The sequence below is a fragment of the Meleagris gallopavo genome, chromosome 1 (assembly GCF_905368555.1).
Source record: "Meleagris gallopavo chromosome 1, MGAL_WU_HG_1.1, whole genome shotgun sequence".
Taxonomy (NCBI): domain Eukaryota; kingdom Metazoa; phylum Chordata; class Aves; order Galliformes; family Phasianidae; genus Meleagris; species Meleagris gallopavo.
In genome coordinates this window covers 192,488,797-192,501,326 of record NC_139404.1, presented here as the reverse complement: position 1 = coordinate 192,501,326, position 12,530 = coordinate 192,488,797, and the positions used below count along the sequence as shown (strand labels likewise).

At 47.5% G+C, this 12,530-nt stretch overlaps 2 protein-coding genes across 8 annotated transcripts in view; one reads left to right on the top strand and one right to left on the bottom strand.

Annotated features, from left to right (window-relative positions):
- Positions 1-2,370, bottom strand: part of C2CD3 (C2 domain containing 3 centriole elongation regulator) — an 89,267-nt gene extending 86,897 nt beyond the window's left edge. For 4 of the 5 annotated variants that reach the window (XM_085216625.1, XM_085216627.1, XM_085216626.1 and 1 more), the window contains exon 1: positions 1,875-2,370. In XM_085216625.1, coding sequence (XP_085072751.1) covers positions 1,875-2,274 — 400 coding nt within the window. In that variant the 5' untranslated portion in view covers positions 2,275-2,370. The remainder of the gene's footprint in view (positions 1-1,874) is intronic. The other variant, XM_010706309.4, reaches the window with a different exon arrangement.
- An 85-nt stretch (positions 2,371-2,455) lies between these two features.
- PPME1 (protein phosphatase methylesterase 1) overlaps positions 2,456-12,530 on the top strand; it is a 31,578-nt gene continuing 21,503 nt past the window's right edge. For all 3 annotated transcript variants that reach the window (XR_014881203.1, XM_085216624.1, XM_085216623.1), the window contains exon 1: positions 2,456-2,678. Coding sequence is in view for 2 of the 3 variants with exons in the window: in XM_085216624.1 (XP_085072750.1) it covers positions 2,581-2,678 (98 nt within the window). In the remaining variant the exon portion in view is untranslated. The remainder of the gene's footprint in view (positions 2,679-12,530) is intronic.

The following is a 12,530-nucleotide window of genomic DNA, read 5'->3' as shown; positions in this document are numbered from 1 at the left end:
GAATCACAGAACATCCTGAGCTGGAAGAGACCCAAGGATCATAGAACCATTTGAGTTGGAAGAGACTTTTAAAGGCTATCTGGTCCCACTCCCCTGCAATAAACAGGGTCACCCACAGCTCCATAAGGCACTCAGAGCCCTGTGCAGCCTGAACTTGGGTGTCTCTGAGCAACTTCTGCCAGCGCTTCATTACCCTTAGCATAAACAATTTTTTCCTTATATCCAATCTAAAGCTCTTCTCTCTTAGTTTGATATCATTTCTCCTTGTCTTACTGCAAAGCACTCCCCTAAAGAGCCTGTCCCCTTCTTTCCTGTTGCTCCCCTTTAGATACTGACAGGCTGCTCTCAGCTCACCTCGCAGCCTTCTCTTCTATTCTCCATCTGCACAGTCCCAGCTCTCAGCCTGTCCTCATAAGAGAGTTGTTCCATCCCTGGGATCATTTTTGTGGCCCTCTTCTGGATGCTCTCCAACAGCTCCTTGTCTCTCCTGAACTGAGGACTCCACATTTGGATGCAGTGCTCCAGGTGAGGCCTCACAGCACAGAGCAGAGAGACAGGATCACCACCCTGACCTGCTGGCCGTGCTGCTTTGGATGCAGCCTAGGATACCATTAGCTTCCTGGGCTGCAAGGGCACAGTGCTGGCTCATTTCAGGACCGGGAGGGGATTGTCCCTCTCTACTCTGCCCTCCTGAGGCCCCATCTGCAGCACTGCGTCCAGGGCTGGGGCCCAAATACAAGAAAGACAGGGAGCTGTTGGAGAGGGTCCAGAGGAGCCACAAAGATGATCAGGGGCTGCAGCACCTCCCTACAAAGACAGGCTGAGGGAGCTGGGCTTGTTCAGCCTGGAGAAGAGAAGCTGCGGGGTGACCTCAGTGCAGCCTTCAGTACCTAAAGGGAGCCTGCAGACAGGAGGGGAGTCAGCTCTTGGAAAGGGGAGATAACAGCAGGACAGGGGGAAACGGTTGGAAGTTGAAGGAGGGAAGACTGAGGTTGGATGTCAGGGGGAAGTTCTTTACTCAGAGAGTGGTAAGGTGCTTGATCAGCTGCCCAGAGAGACTGTGGATGCCTCGTCCATCTCTGGAGATGTTCAAGGCCCTGGGCAGCTTGGGCTGCTGTGAGATGTGGAGGTTGGTGGCCCTGCCTGTGGTGGGGGACTGGAGCTTCGTGATCCTTGAGGTCCCTTCCAACCCGAGCCATTCTGTGTGATTCTGTGATGTCCAGCTTGCTATTCACCAGTATCCTCAGGCCCTTTAGGTAGGGCTGCACTTCTTTTTTTCCCCAGCTTGCATTGATGCTGGGGGTTGCTTTGACCCAGGTTCAGATCATACACTTGGCTTTGCTGAACCTCATGAGATTCTCCCAGGCCCACTGCTCAAACCACAGACCATCCCAAGCCGGGAAAAATCCGCAAGAATCACCGAGTCCAAGCCCCAGCTCCACACAACACTACTCAAACCCAAACCCTATAGCTAAGAGCAATGTCCCAATACTCCCTGAGCTCCTGCAGCTCAGGGCTGTGCCCACTACCTTGGGGAGTCCCTCCTATGCCCACCACTCTCTTGGATAGAGCCTTTTCCAAAGCCTCTCCTGTCACAGCTCCATGCCATTCCCTCAGGCCCTGTTGCTGTCACCAGAGAGCATAGAATCACACAGAGTCACAGAATGGCCCGGGTTGGAAGGGATCTCAAGGATCATGAAGCTCCAACCCCCCACCACAGGCAGGGCCGCTAACCTCCACATTTCACAGCAGCCCAGGCTGCCCAGGGCCCCATCCAACCTGGCCTTGAACACCTCCAGAGACGGAGCAATCTGTTAAACGAAGGCAGGACCGCGGATAGCAGTGGGTGTGGAAGCCCCATTGCCGGCTCTCACCTGTGAGGTAGGCCGCGAGCTGCCGAGGCCCGCACCGCACGGCGTACCGGCTGCTGCCCGCCGCCTGTCCCGGCTTTGAGGCGGGGTGGAACACGGTACCGTCCGAGGTCTCACCCCACCACCTCAGGCGAACGAGGACGGCGGCGGAGGGCGCTTTGGAGGCCGTCCACACGATTCTGCCGACGGTGCAGCGGAGGACGCAGCGCGGAGGGCCCTCTACCAGCGGCGGCAGGCTGGTGGACGCGGGAATGTCACCGGGAGCTGCGGAACGGAGCGATGTCAGAGAACGGAGCGGGACTGCAGCGCTCTGCCAGCCTTCCCCCACCCTTACCCCCGCACCTCGACGCCGCCTGCTGACCCCCGGGGCTGGGGCCGGGGCCCGCGGCCTCCTCTGCTGCATGGTTTCACCTCAGCGCTTCCCTCAGGCCGCTCCGCTGCCCGGCAACAGCCGCCCCGGCGGGAGCATCTCCCGCCTTCACGGCACTTCCGGGACTACAATTCCCATCATGCACCGCGTTCTCATTGAACCCCATAGAGACCCGGACTACGTTTCCCAGAAAGCCTCGGGGCGCCTCGCTTCCCGTGGTGCCGCGCGGCGGCGCTGTGTGGATAGAGGCGCTTCCGGTGGGGCGGAGCAGAGTGGGGTTGGTGGCGGCCCGGGCGTTCGGTGAGGGCCGGTGCGGAGCTTTGCGTCGTGTTTGTCGTTATGTCGGCTCTGGAGAAGCAGCTGCACCTGGGTCGCCTCCCGACGAGGCCTCCTTTGCCCGGGGGTGGCGGTCAGTCCGGCTCCAAGATGCGCATGGGGTAGGTGAGGGAGGGAGGTGGTGGGGGTCTGAAGGGAGAGGGTGAGGCCTCCCTCATTAGGGAAGGTTGGGTGCTTGTGGGAGAGGGGGGAGGGGGGTTTCGGGGGGTTCTTTGTGCTGACTGCAGCTGAGTGGTGTTCTATGGGGTGTTTGGGGGGGGGGGTATTATAGGGGGGTTGTAGGAGAAGGGGATTTCTGGGAGGGCTTTGTGCCTGGGGGAGGTGGGAGGGGGAGAAAGGAATGTGGCGGCTGGTGGGGATGGGGGTTGGGGTGTGAGGGCCTTTCTGTGTGGGGTGGTAGCCCTGTTGAGGTGGTGAATGGTGTAGTGGGCCTTCATGAATGGTATAGAAAATACAGAATTAGAGAACGGTTGGGTTAGAAGAGCCCCACCACCACCCCCAGCTCCAACCCCTCTGCAGGCAGGGACCATTGCCCGGTTGCCTGCAGCCTCATCTGTGTCCTTGGATATTGCCAGGGATAGGCACCCACAGCTTTGAGCAGCAGTGCCAGGGCTGCACCACCCTCTGAGGAAAGGATTTGCTCCTTACATCTAATCTAAACGTTCCCTTTTTTGGGTTAAAACCATGCCCAGAATTCAGCTCCTTTCTCAGAAGAGAGCTACTAGGAAAGTTTCCTCAGACTGTTTTATCCCTATATCCAGTGAGCATCAGGGATAAAGCAGCAGGACAGGCAAGCTGAAACAACAGGGGAGATTTAGATTAGATATTAGGAGGAAATTCTTTACTCAGAGGACAGCAAAGCTCTAGCACTGCTGTCTAGAACTGTGGGTGTCCCATCCCTGGAAGTACCCAAGGCAATGGATGAGGCTGTGGGCAGCCTAAGCTGGTGAGGAGCACCTAGCCCACAGCAGGGAGTGGGGCCAGGGGGGGAGTTTCAAGTTCTCTTCCATCCCAAGCTATTTAATGTTTCTGTGATTCAGTTAGAATTAGTGTCTTGGGACATCCCGTTACCCCTCGGTGGCACTCTTCTCTGAGTCCTTTAGTTTGAAGGGAGAGTCTGTATGTTGTGGTACGTATATCATGGTGGCACCTCAAAGTCAGTGAAGTCATGGCTGAGGGGGAGAAGTGCTTTGAAATGTTATTTAGATGTTGTTCATCTCAGAAGGTTATACGAAGCTATAAAATAGGTGAACTCTGCCAAGAGATTAAGGCTGTGCTTTGAGTGATGACAGCATTTCATCTCAGATAGGCCAGTACTGTACAACACAGGGTAAAGGGATGTCAAATCTCTTAAACAAGAGTGAGAACATCTTTTGGAAGCGTGAGAGAAGATGGACTGGAATCAAGCTGTGTGGATGGGAACTAACAAGGACTGACTGGATGAGGACAACTTCAGCAAAAGCTTTGTTCTTTAGTGAGCGGTCAGAGGGAGAAAGTGGGCTGCAAATAGGAGAGCACTGAAAAATACCAGTAACTTCATCTCCAAAGGTGTGAGGGAGAAGCTTGTGCTCCTAGCAAGTGCCTGACTATGGTAGAAGGAATGCAGGGTGCTTTGTAGAGTGAAGGAAGCTGGTGTTAGTCACGAGGACGTGGGCTCAGGCTGCTGTCTGTCAGCCCCATGCAAAAGGCAGGAGAGCATAGATTTGAGTAGAATAACAGAAACAGGAGCAGTTGATTAAACCTGGAAAAAGTGTTTTTTAAGTGGTGTCTGACTTTCCATACAGAGATCTGGGCTGTGACAAGACCACAGGCTGACCCTTTGAGGGATGCTGCCCTCCATGTGAGAGCTTGCGAGGGCCAGATGTGTGCTGCACAGCTCCTGATGGCATCGAGTGCTCCGTTTGGAGGTTAAAAATATCCTACAATTCCTACAGGAGATCTCCTTTGCCTTGATGCATGAAATCAGATAACAGAGAGAAATAATGAATACGACAGCTGTAAAAGACTGAGATAAAAATGTTTGGGTGTTTATGGATGTGAAAGGCATCTAAATGACAGGTAGTTCTCTCCTTTAAAACATAGTTTCAAAATGTTTCTTTTACATTATATTCTTAATACAATGCAATTGATTTAGTTAGAATCTGAACTAATTCTAACAAATCTCCATGAAATATATTTTTTCCTTTTAATGTGGACTATGTTAAAGCTAAGCTCCGTATGTAAATAATGCCATGGCTTTGAGGCTAATTAAAAAAGTGGTATTTAGGGATTAATTAGAAAGAAACAGTCCTGAATGTTGTGCTGTAAAGCATGGGTTCACTCGGTTCTGTTGTGAGAGTCTTGGGATTACACAAGAGTGTGCAGAATGTTATATGTGTTACATATAGAATTAGATTTAATACTGGCTATTTAATTATGCCACTTAAAATGGAACTAACCAAGTTTCAATGTATTTTAGAGCAGTTTTGTGGACTGTAAACTTTGTCAGCAAGCTAATTCTTTCCATAAAGCAGTGCACACATGATGGCTCTGTAAACAAATCCCCTGTTTAATTAAGTCTTCATAGCTCAGTAATAAACATAAAGACTTCCAACGTTGGTGTTCAGATCCAAGGGAAAGAAAATGAGTTTGCAGTTGGTGTCACTGCTGGTGTTGGCTCCTGCCAGATGTTTCCTAGAGGCAGTTGTCCCCATGGTAGTGATAAAAGGCAGAACTCAATTTCCTGCAGCATCAGGTGAGCTGTGTTCTGCTGGAATCGGTTGGGTGATGGTGGCACTGTGGTCTGCTGGGGATTGGCTGCAAAAGGCTGCTGTGCTTGGGATGCATTTCCCATGTCAGTGTTGTTGCTGGACATCCACTCTCATGATCATTTTTATCAGGAAAATAATAAAATTAAAGGCTGCCCAGACTTAATGAGGTGCAGATCCAGTGCCTGTGATACTTCTTGCTTCTCTTATCCTTGATGGATAAACAAATACATTTCAATCCAGCATCTGCAAGGTTGATTTTAATTGATTTTACGATGGGTATCTGTGGGGTATTTCTACAGTTGGGTAATGTTTGTGTTGGCAGAGTGCTGCTTGGTCACAATGCTGTAAGCTATGTAATGCCTCCTATCTTTTCAGTCTTTGGAGGGTTTTTGAATACTTCATGTCAGAGAGGGAAGCGACCAGGAAGGGTTGTTGGTTTTCTGTTGATGCTGTCAGTCTTTTCTTTTTTCCTTTCAAAATCTTTCAGAAGGTGCTGATATAAAGTCTGTTGTTGGGTGGGTGGGGGATCAAAACTTCACATATCCTTTCCTCAGTAGCAGCTGGGTCAATTTATAGTCACACTGTGGTCACACAGCCCTGGTTGCTCTGTGGGCTCAGCGCTTTGTCTCCTGTCACCGTTTCTTCTCCCCTCCTCTCCGGTCCCTCCTGTTGATCTCATCCTATGTTATGGTTGGTTTTGGACAGCAATGCCCAAAACTGGAAACTGATTGGACTCTTTCACACACCTGTGGACTGGAAGGATTATTTCATGTATAGGAATGAAGTTACCATCCACAACTGTGCATCTCAGTGGATTGTTTCTTTGTTTTCAATGGCTCTACTCAGGTTGTTTTCATGGAATCAGAGAATGGCCTGGGTTGTAAAGGAGCACAGTGCTCACCCAGCTCCAACCCCCTGCTGTGTGCAGGTCACCAACCAGCAGCCCAGGCTGCCCAGAGCCACATCCAGCCTGGCCTTGAATGCCTGCAGGGCTGGGGCATCCACAGCCTCCTTGGGCAACCTGTTCCACTGCCTCACCACCCTCTGTGTGAAAAGATTAGCTTTAGCTACCAAAGGAGCATGATGTGATCAGCTGTTCGTTGACAAGTGTGTGACTTTCAGCACTGGCAAATCTAGAAGGCTCTACTGAAGTGATCCTTAAAAAAAATCAAACTCTTCTAGGGAACAAAAGTAATTAAAATTAGAGAAAGATTTGTTTGCTCTGCTATCATCTTTTATTTATAAATCTATTTTGTTTCTGGGCACTGATGAATTTCTTAACTTGAAAGCAGGGCCATTAATTGGAATGTGTTTAAACTCAATATCCAGCAGCACTGGCAAGCTGGTTGTTCTACAGATAAATGCTTTGCTTCTTGTGCACTGTTCCTCTCATTGGAATGTTGGGTACATTTGATTTTTTGTATTAATTCTATCTTTTTCATCAGCCAGGCAGGCCGTGCTCATGTGACTGCATGGGGTGCTTGAAAGAAGAGAGTGCAGTAAGTGAGACTGCAAGTAGGAAAAAAGACCTGAATGCAGCACTGAGGTTTCTCAGGCATCAGCCATCCTTGGCATAAAGGCAAGTTGCAAGGGTAGGATGCTTCCTTCAAAGCACTGTTTTCAGATATCAGCTTGGTGAGGAAGCCTTTGTCGTAAGTACAGAGGAATTCTCAGCCCAGATACCTTCTTACATCTTTTCTGTCAAAAAGTTTAATGTTGTGGATACCCCATGCCTGGAGGCTGGCTGGATATGGCTCTGGGCAGCCTGGTCTGGTGGTTGGCAACCCTGCACATAGCAGGGGGTTGAAATTAGATGATCATTGTGGTCCTTTTCAACCCAGGCCATTCTGTCATTCTATGAATGTTTTGTTTGTAATAAAATATCACCCATTACTGCATCCAAATAGGTGAGAACAGACTTAGATCTTGTCATATTCCACTACGATCACTTCTTTGTGTTTCTTTACTGAGAAGTCTCATTCAAGCAGTTGAGGTGGCCAGAAGTGGCTGTGCTTGTCCCTGGGGCTGAGCTCAGCTCTGCTCTATGCATCTCAGCTGCGTCTGCATCTCCTCCACACCTCTGGCAGTATATCAGCAAAGCAATGCATGGGGAAATGCAAATCAGCCCAGTGAAGCAGCAGGGATATCGAATCCTTGATTAGCATAGAACACTGATATAAATATTGAAGCAAAAACACAGGACTGCGTGGTTAAAATGGCTGCTGCAGCTTAGTTTCGATGGGCTCTTGTGGTAGTACAAGATGTATGCTGGGATTCTGTAGGATTTCACAACACATTCCATTGATTTCTGCTGCCTCTGTCCTCTGAATTGCAGCCTGCTCATCTGCAGACACATGTGTGCTGTTCCAGCAATACCCTTCCTGCTGGCACTGTGCTCTCCTGCCTCTGTGTTTAAGTGCTCTCTGACCATATTGCTCAACTGAACAAAGCTGTGTTATCCAAACCTGAATTTGTCTGCATCTCTTTGGCCTAAGTGGTGCATGAAAACCAGCAAGAAGAACCTGAAGGTCATTTTAAGTGCCTACGTAATGGAGCAAATATAAGCTTGTCATAGAATCATAGGATGGCTTGGGTTGGAAGGGAGCTCAGGGATCACGAAGCTCCAACCCCCCACCACAGGCAGGGCCACCAACCTCCACATCTCACAGCAGCCCAGGCTGCCCAGGGCCCCATCCAAGCTGGCCTTGAACACCTCCAGGGATGGACGGGGATCCACAGCCTCTCTGGGCAGCTGTTCCAGCACCTCACCTCTCTCTAAAGAACTTCCCCCTGACATCCAACTGAAATCTTCCCTCCTTCAGCTTCAAACCATTTCCCCTCATCCTGCTGTTATTTACCCTTTCAAAGACTTGACTTTGAGAGCTGAGGCTTTCTGCCTCCACGTTACATACTATTCTTGCCAATTTAATTAGTTTATTTAAAATACTTCTTGTCAGCCATGGCAATTCTTAAACAGATTATATTTGATTTCCTTTGGTCAGGTTTTAAGTACAATGCAAGGATTATAGATCATGATCCGTGCATGTGATGTTCTGTAATTGCCTTCGTAGTTGTAAATGATCTCTAAGGAAAAGGAATCTCTAAAAATGGTTCTCTCTGCTTGATACAAGTATTCTTTTTTACATTTATTTTTTAAAAGACAAAACCCAACTCAGTTTGGTGAGAAATTTGGTGAAATATTTGGGCTTCGGTTGCTCTGGGATGGCTTGTTTTTTGGATCCATTTCCAGCATGCAGTGGACAGACAGCACAATAGGATGAAATGAGCTGTAGAGAAAGCCCAGAAGTTCTTTTGTAACTCCAGCTTCACATAGCAGCTGGCTTTGAGTTTCAGACTTCATTGTGGCGGATCCATTTCTGTTTTGGTCTGCTGGATACTTCAAAAAGCAGTAATTAATTCCATCAGCTTAAATATTTGGTCGACAAAACACTTCTGCAACATCAAGGGGCAAAATCACAGCTGCTCTTTACTTGGACTTGCTTCTAGTTTTGCTTGCATTGATGCACCACTAAAAAGCAGCTCTAAATAATGGATGGAAGGTATTAATTCCAAGAAACAACAAAATCACAGTCAGTTTCTCGTAGCTCTTTGCTGCTTTGTGTACTTCAGATGCACTCACCAGCTGCCTCATGGGAAAACAGTGCTCTTATTTTTGCCCTTTGTAGGGTTCAGTAGTAAATTGAAGGTCCCTCGTGTTTTCCATCAGTGTGGATTGGAGGCAGGAACTTTGTTTAAATTGCAGTCTGCACGTAGTTACATCAGAGGTGTCAGTAGTTCTCACCTCCCAGGTCCTCTTCACTTTCTACAAACACAACAGTTTATGCTGTATTGTTCCCAGATATTTCATATACCTGACCCACAACTCCTAACCTTTCCTCTGGAGCTGTTAACTCCTATTAAACTGAATTTGAAGCGTTTGCCAATAACACTAAATCAAGCAATATGACAAGAAGTGGAGTGGCATGGTCCCAGGGAACAGCTTGGCTCTGATTTCATGGGTTGCTCCTACAAGCTGTAAGTTGTTCTTTGTAGGTCTGTCTTTCTGTCAGCACCTGCCTGCCTTCTGCACGAACATTTTAGCAGGAGGTGGTCAATAGACCTTACAGAAGCTTAACAGTAGACCTTGCACTGGGCTTGGGCTGTCACACATGGTGCTGGAGGTAACAAATCTCTTGTCTCTGCCTTGTTTTTCTCTGTTTTGTTTTTATACTTTGCTCAGGTTTTACCCAGACAAATCAGAAGGAGCAGTGATGCAGTGGCACAGGCTGCCCAGGAAGGTGCTGGGGTTGCCATCTCTGGAAGTGTTCAAGAACTGTGGGGATGTGACACTAAAGATGTGGTCAGAGGGCACGGTGGGATGGGTTGGGATTGGGTTTGGGAATCTGAGAGGTCTTTTCCAACCTTAATGATTCTGTGATTTTATGATCCTACATACAGCAACTGTACTGGTGCTCCTGGTAACTGGAAGGCCTGCTAGTTCCAAGAGGAGATGCATGCATCAGGTCAGCCTAAAAGGCCTGAGAATGATCAGTGTTTCCAGGTTATCTGATCTCAGAGAATTGGGGAATAAATGTGCTAAAGAGTAATTGAAATAAAGTGATTTACCTTCTTTCTCCAGTCCTCTGCTCTGCATCACTCCTGGCGTAGTGTTTAACCAGATAAGGTTAAACTGTATGCTGTGTGCTGTGATTTTTTAATTATGATACTGTATGCCTTTCCAATCTTAGTTGTGTATTTCTTGGGATCCTCTTCAGTTATATCCTTAATGATTGATTCCAGCCATAGGTGTGTTATTGCAGGCATGATGGCATGCATGTCTTGTGCAGTAATGATACGGTCTGTGCTCCAGATTGAAGGTTATCTCTGAGGTTTCCTGAGAACCATCTGCCCCTGTTAATGCAGTTTCTTTGTTCCCAGGTGTGGGACTTCGCCTTGTTAAGTCTTTGTTCTTCATCCTTCAGAAATGGAGGTGACACCCTTTGTTTTTGTGTAAGGAAGTTCCTGTGTGTTATTCTACAAACCTGGGGGTGTTTTGCTGTTAGCCAAGTGAGACTTGCTTTGGGAATTCTTCTTGTTCAACCTAGGAACTAACACTTGCAAACTATCTCATCTCACAATGAAGGGGAGTTTACAGGGAGTTCCTGTTGTTAACCAGATGTATGGATCACACTGGAAGGAGCATAGCCAGCTGGATAATGATATCTGCCCATCACATTGAATTATTGAGAACAGTCAAACCTTAAACCAGCAATAAAGTGCTGTAGGGAAACCTGACAGCACCGAAATGTGGGATTTTTAAAGGGTGATGAAACTTGTTTTTCTATAGCAGTTAACAACAACAGGAGATGGGAAATTATCCAAGCTGTGGGCTGTTTGCTCCATCTCCAGCAAGAACCAGAAATGGTCCAGAGAGCTTGATGGGGGCTGGGGTGGCATCCAGGCAAGGAGAAAATGAATAAAGCAAGACTCTCAGCTGGAAAAGCACGTGGCCAAACAGGAAAAATGTGATAGGGGTTTGTATAGTCATTAATATTGTAGAGAACAGGCAAAGACACTGATAGTGTGGGATTAAAAGCAAACAAAGTACTGCTTTTTCTGACAGCCTAATTAACTTGTGGCACTTTTGTCACAGGTGCTGTGGAAGTAGATCTGACTGGAATTTTATGTGACAAACTAATGGCATCTGTCCTCCATTAGTGCAGCACAGTGCTGAGGATGCAGCCTCTGGAGATCCCATGGTGAAAATTTGGAGGCATGTCATACCCTGCTCCTTCCTTAAACCTTTCCAGAGCACTCTTGGTGCCACGTTATGGCATGGATGGAGCTTTACTTTCTCTCATCATACCAGTTCTTGTTGTCTTAGATGATAAACCATTGGAACTCAGGTACCTTAGAATCACTGAATCATTAAGGTTGGAAAAGAACTCCAAGATCCTCAAGGCCATCCCCACCAAGTCTGTTGACCACGTCCTTCAGTGCCACATATCCATGGTTCCTGACCACCTCCAGGGGCAGTGACTCCCCCACCTCCCTGGTGGCAGCTGTGCCAGTGCATTATTGCTGTTGTGAGGAGAATCTTGCTCTAATATCCAACCTTGAAGCTCATATCAGTCATCTGAGTTGACTTCATTTCATGCCAAGTCTTGGCTTATAAAGGTTATCATTAGATATTGTTTTGGAAGGAAATTAAACCGAGGCAGTAGAAGAGATTTTCTGAGTTTACATACATATGTGTGTGACATCTTTTATTTAACTGAAGTTTGACAAGAATACCAAAGTCTGGAAACCCACAGAAGTGAACTTGGAATATTCAGGGGGTGGTTGTTTTATGTTTCTCATTCTAGAAATATCATGGGGAAATAGGAGTTTTATTTTTACAGAACTGAAAAGGTGCTTTGTGTGTTCATTTCTCTTTCTTTAGGAAGCCAGGAATTCAGGGGAAACTTCCTTCAATGGAAGAGATTTTATTCTGTGAAGGTCTTTCACCCCCACGCCCATGCCTGATTTCCGTATTGTGTGCTGATTGCCTCCCCCAGAAGAGATTCAATGCAAAAAGGCTGTTAAAATGGTGCACTGTTACTCATCCTGTGTACTAGGCTTGAATCTTGCTTGATTATGTCACTGCCAAAATTAAACACTACTCTTTTAGCCTTAGCAAATGGGTATATTCGTTCAGCTGAGGAAACAGATTTCACATCAACTGAGTCATTGGGAAAATTCTTATTGCAGAGCCTTTCTTCAGTAATGGGGGTACAAGGAGAGGGCACAGCTGCACCTTTTGATGGAAGCAAAGAATAAATTGGCTCGTCAGCTGGGCATCTTTGAGAGTCCTGGGTTGTGTAATGTCCACAGAACACATCTGTGTTCACCCAATAATTTAGGAGAATTGCATCCCCAAGGTGCTGGGTGCAGCCTGAAATCGGTGCTGCTAATTTGAGGCATCATTAGTTGCTGTGTTTTGTGATGTACTTGTCAACAAACTGTGGCAGAAATTAGTCTTGATTATAAAGAGGGGTTGAATCTCTGTGTGTGAGGAATAAAGATTGTGATTTGTGTTTTGGAAATGTGTTACTGGGAGACCCAGGCTTTGTTTTAGTAGCCCTGGTCCCCAGATCTCACCACTGCAAGTCATGGTCATGGGTTGCAGTATTAGTTATAGGTCATTAAGGTTGGAAAAGACCA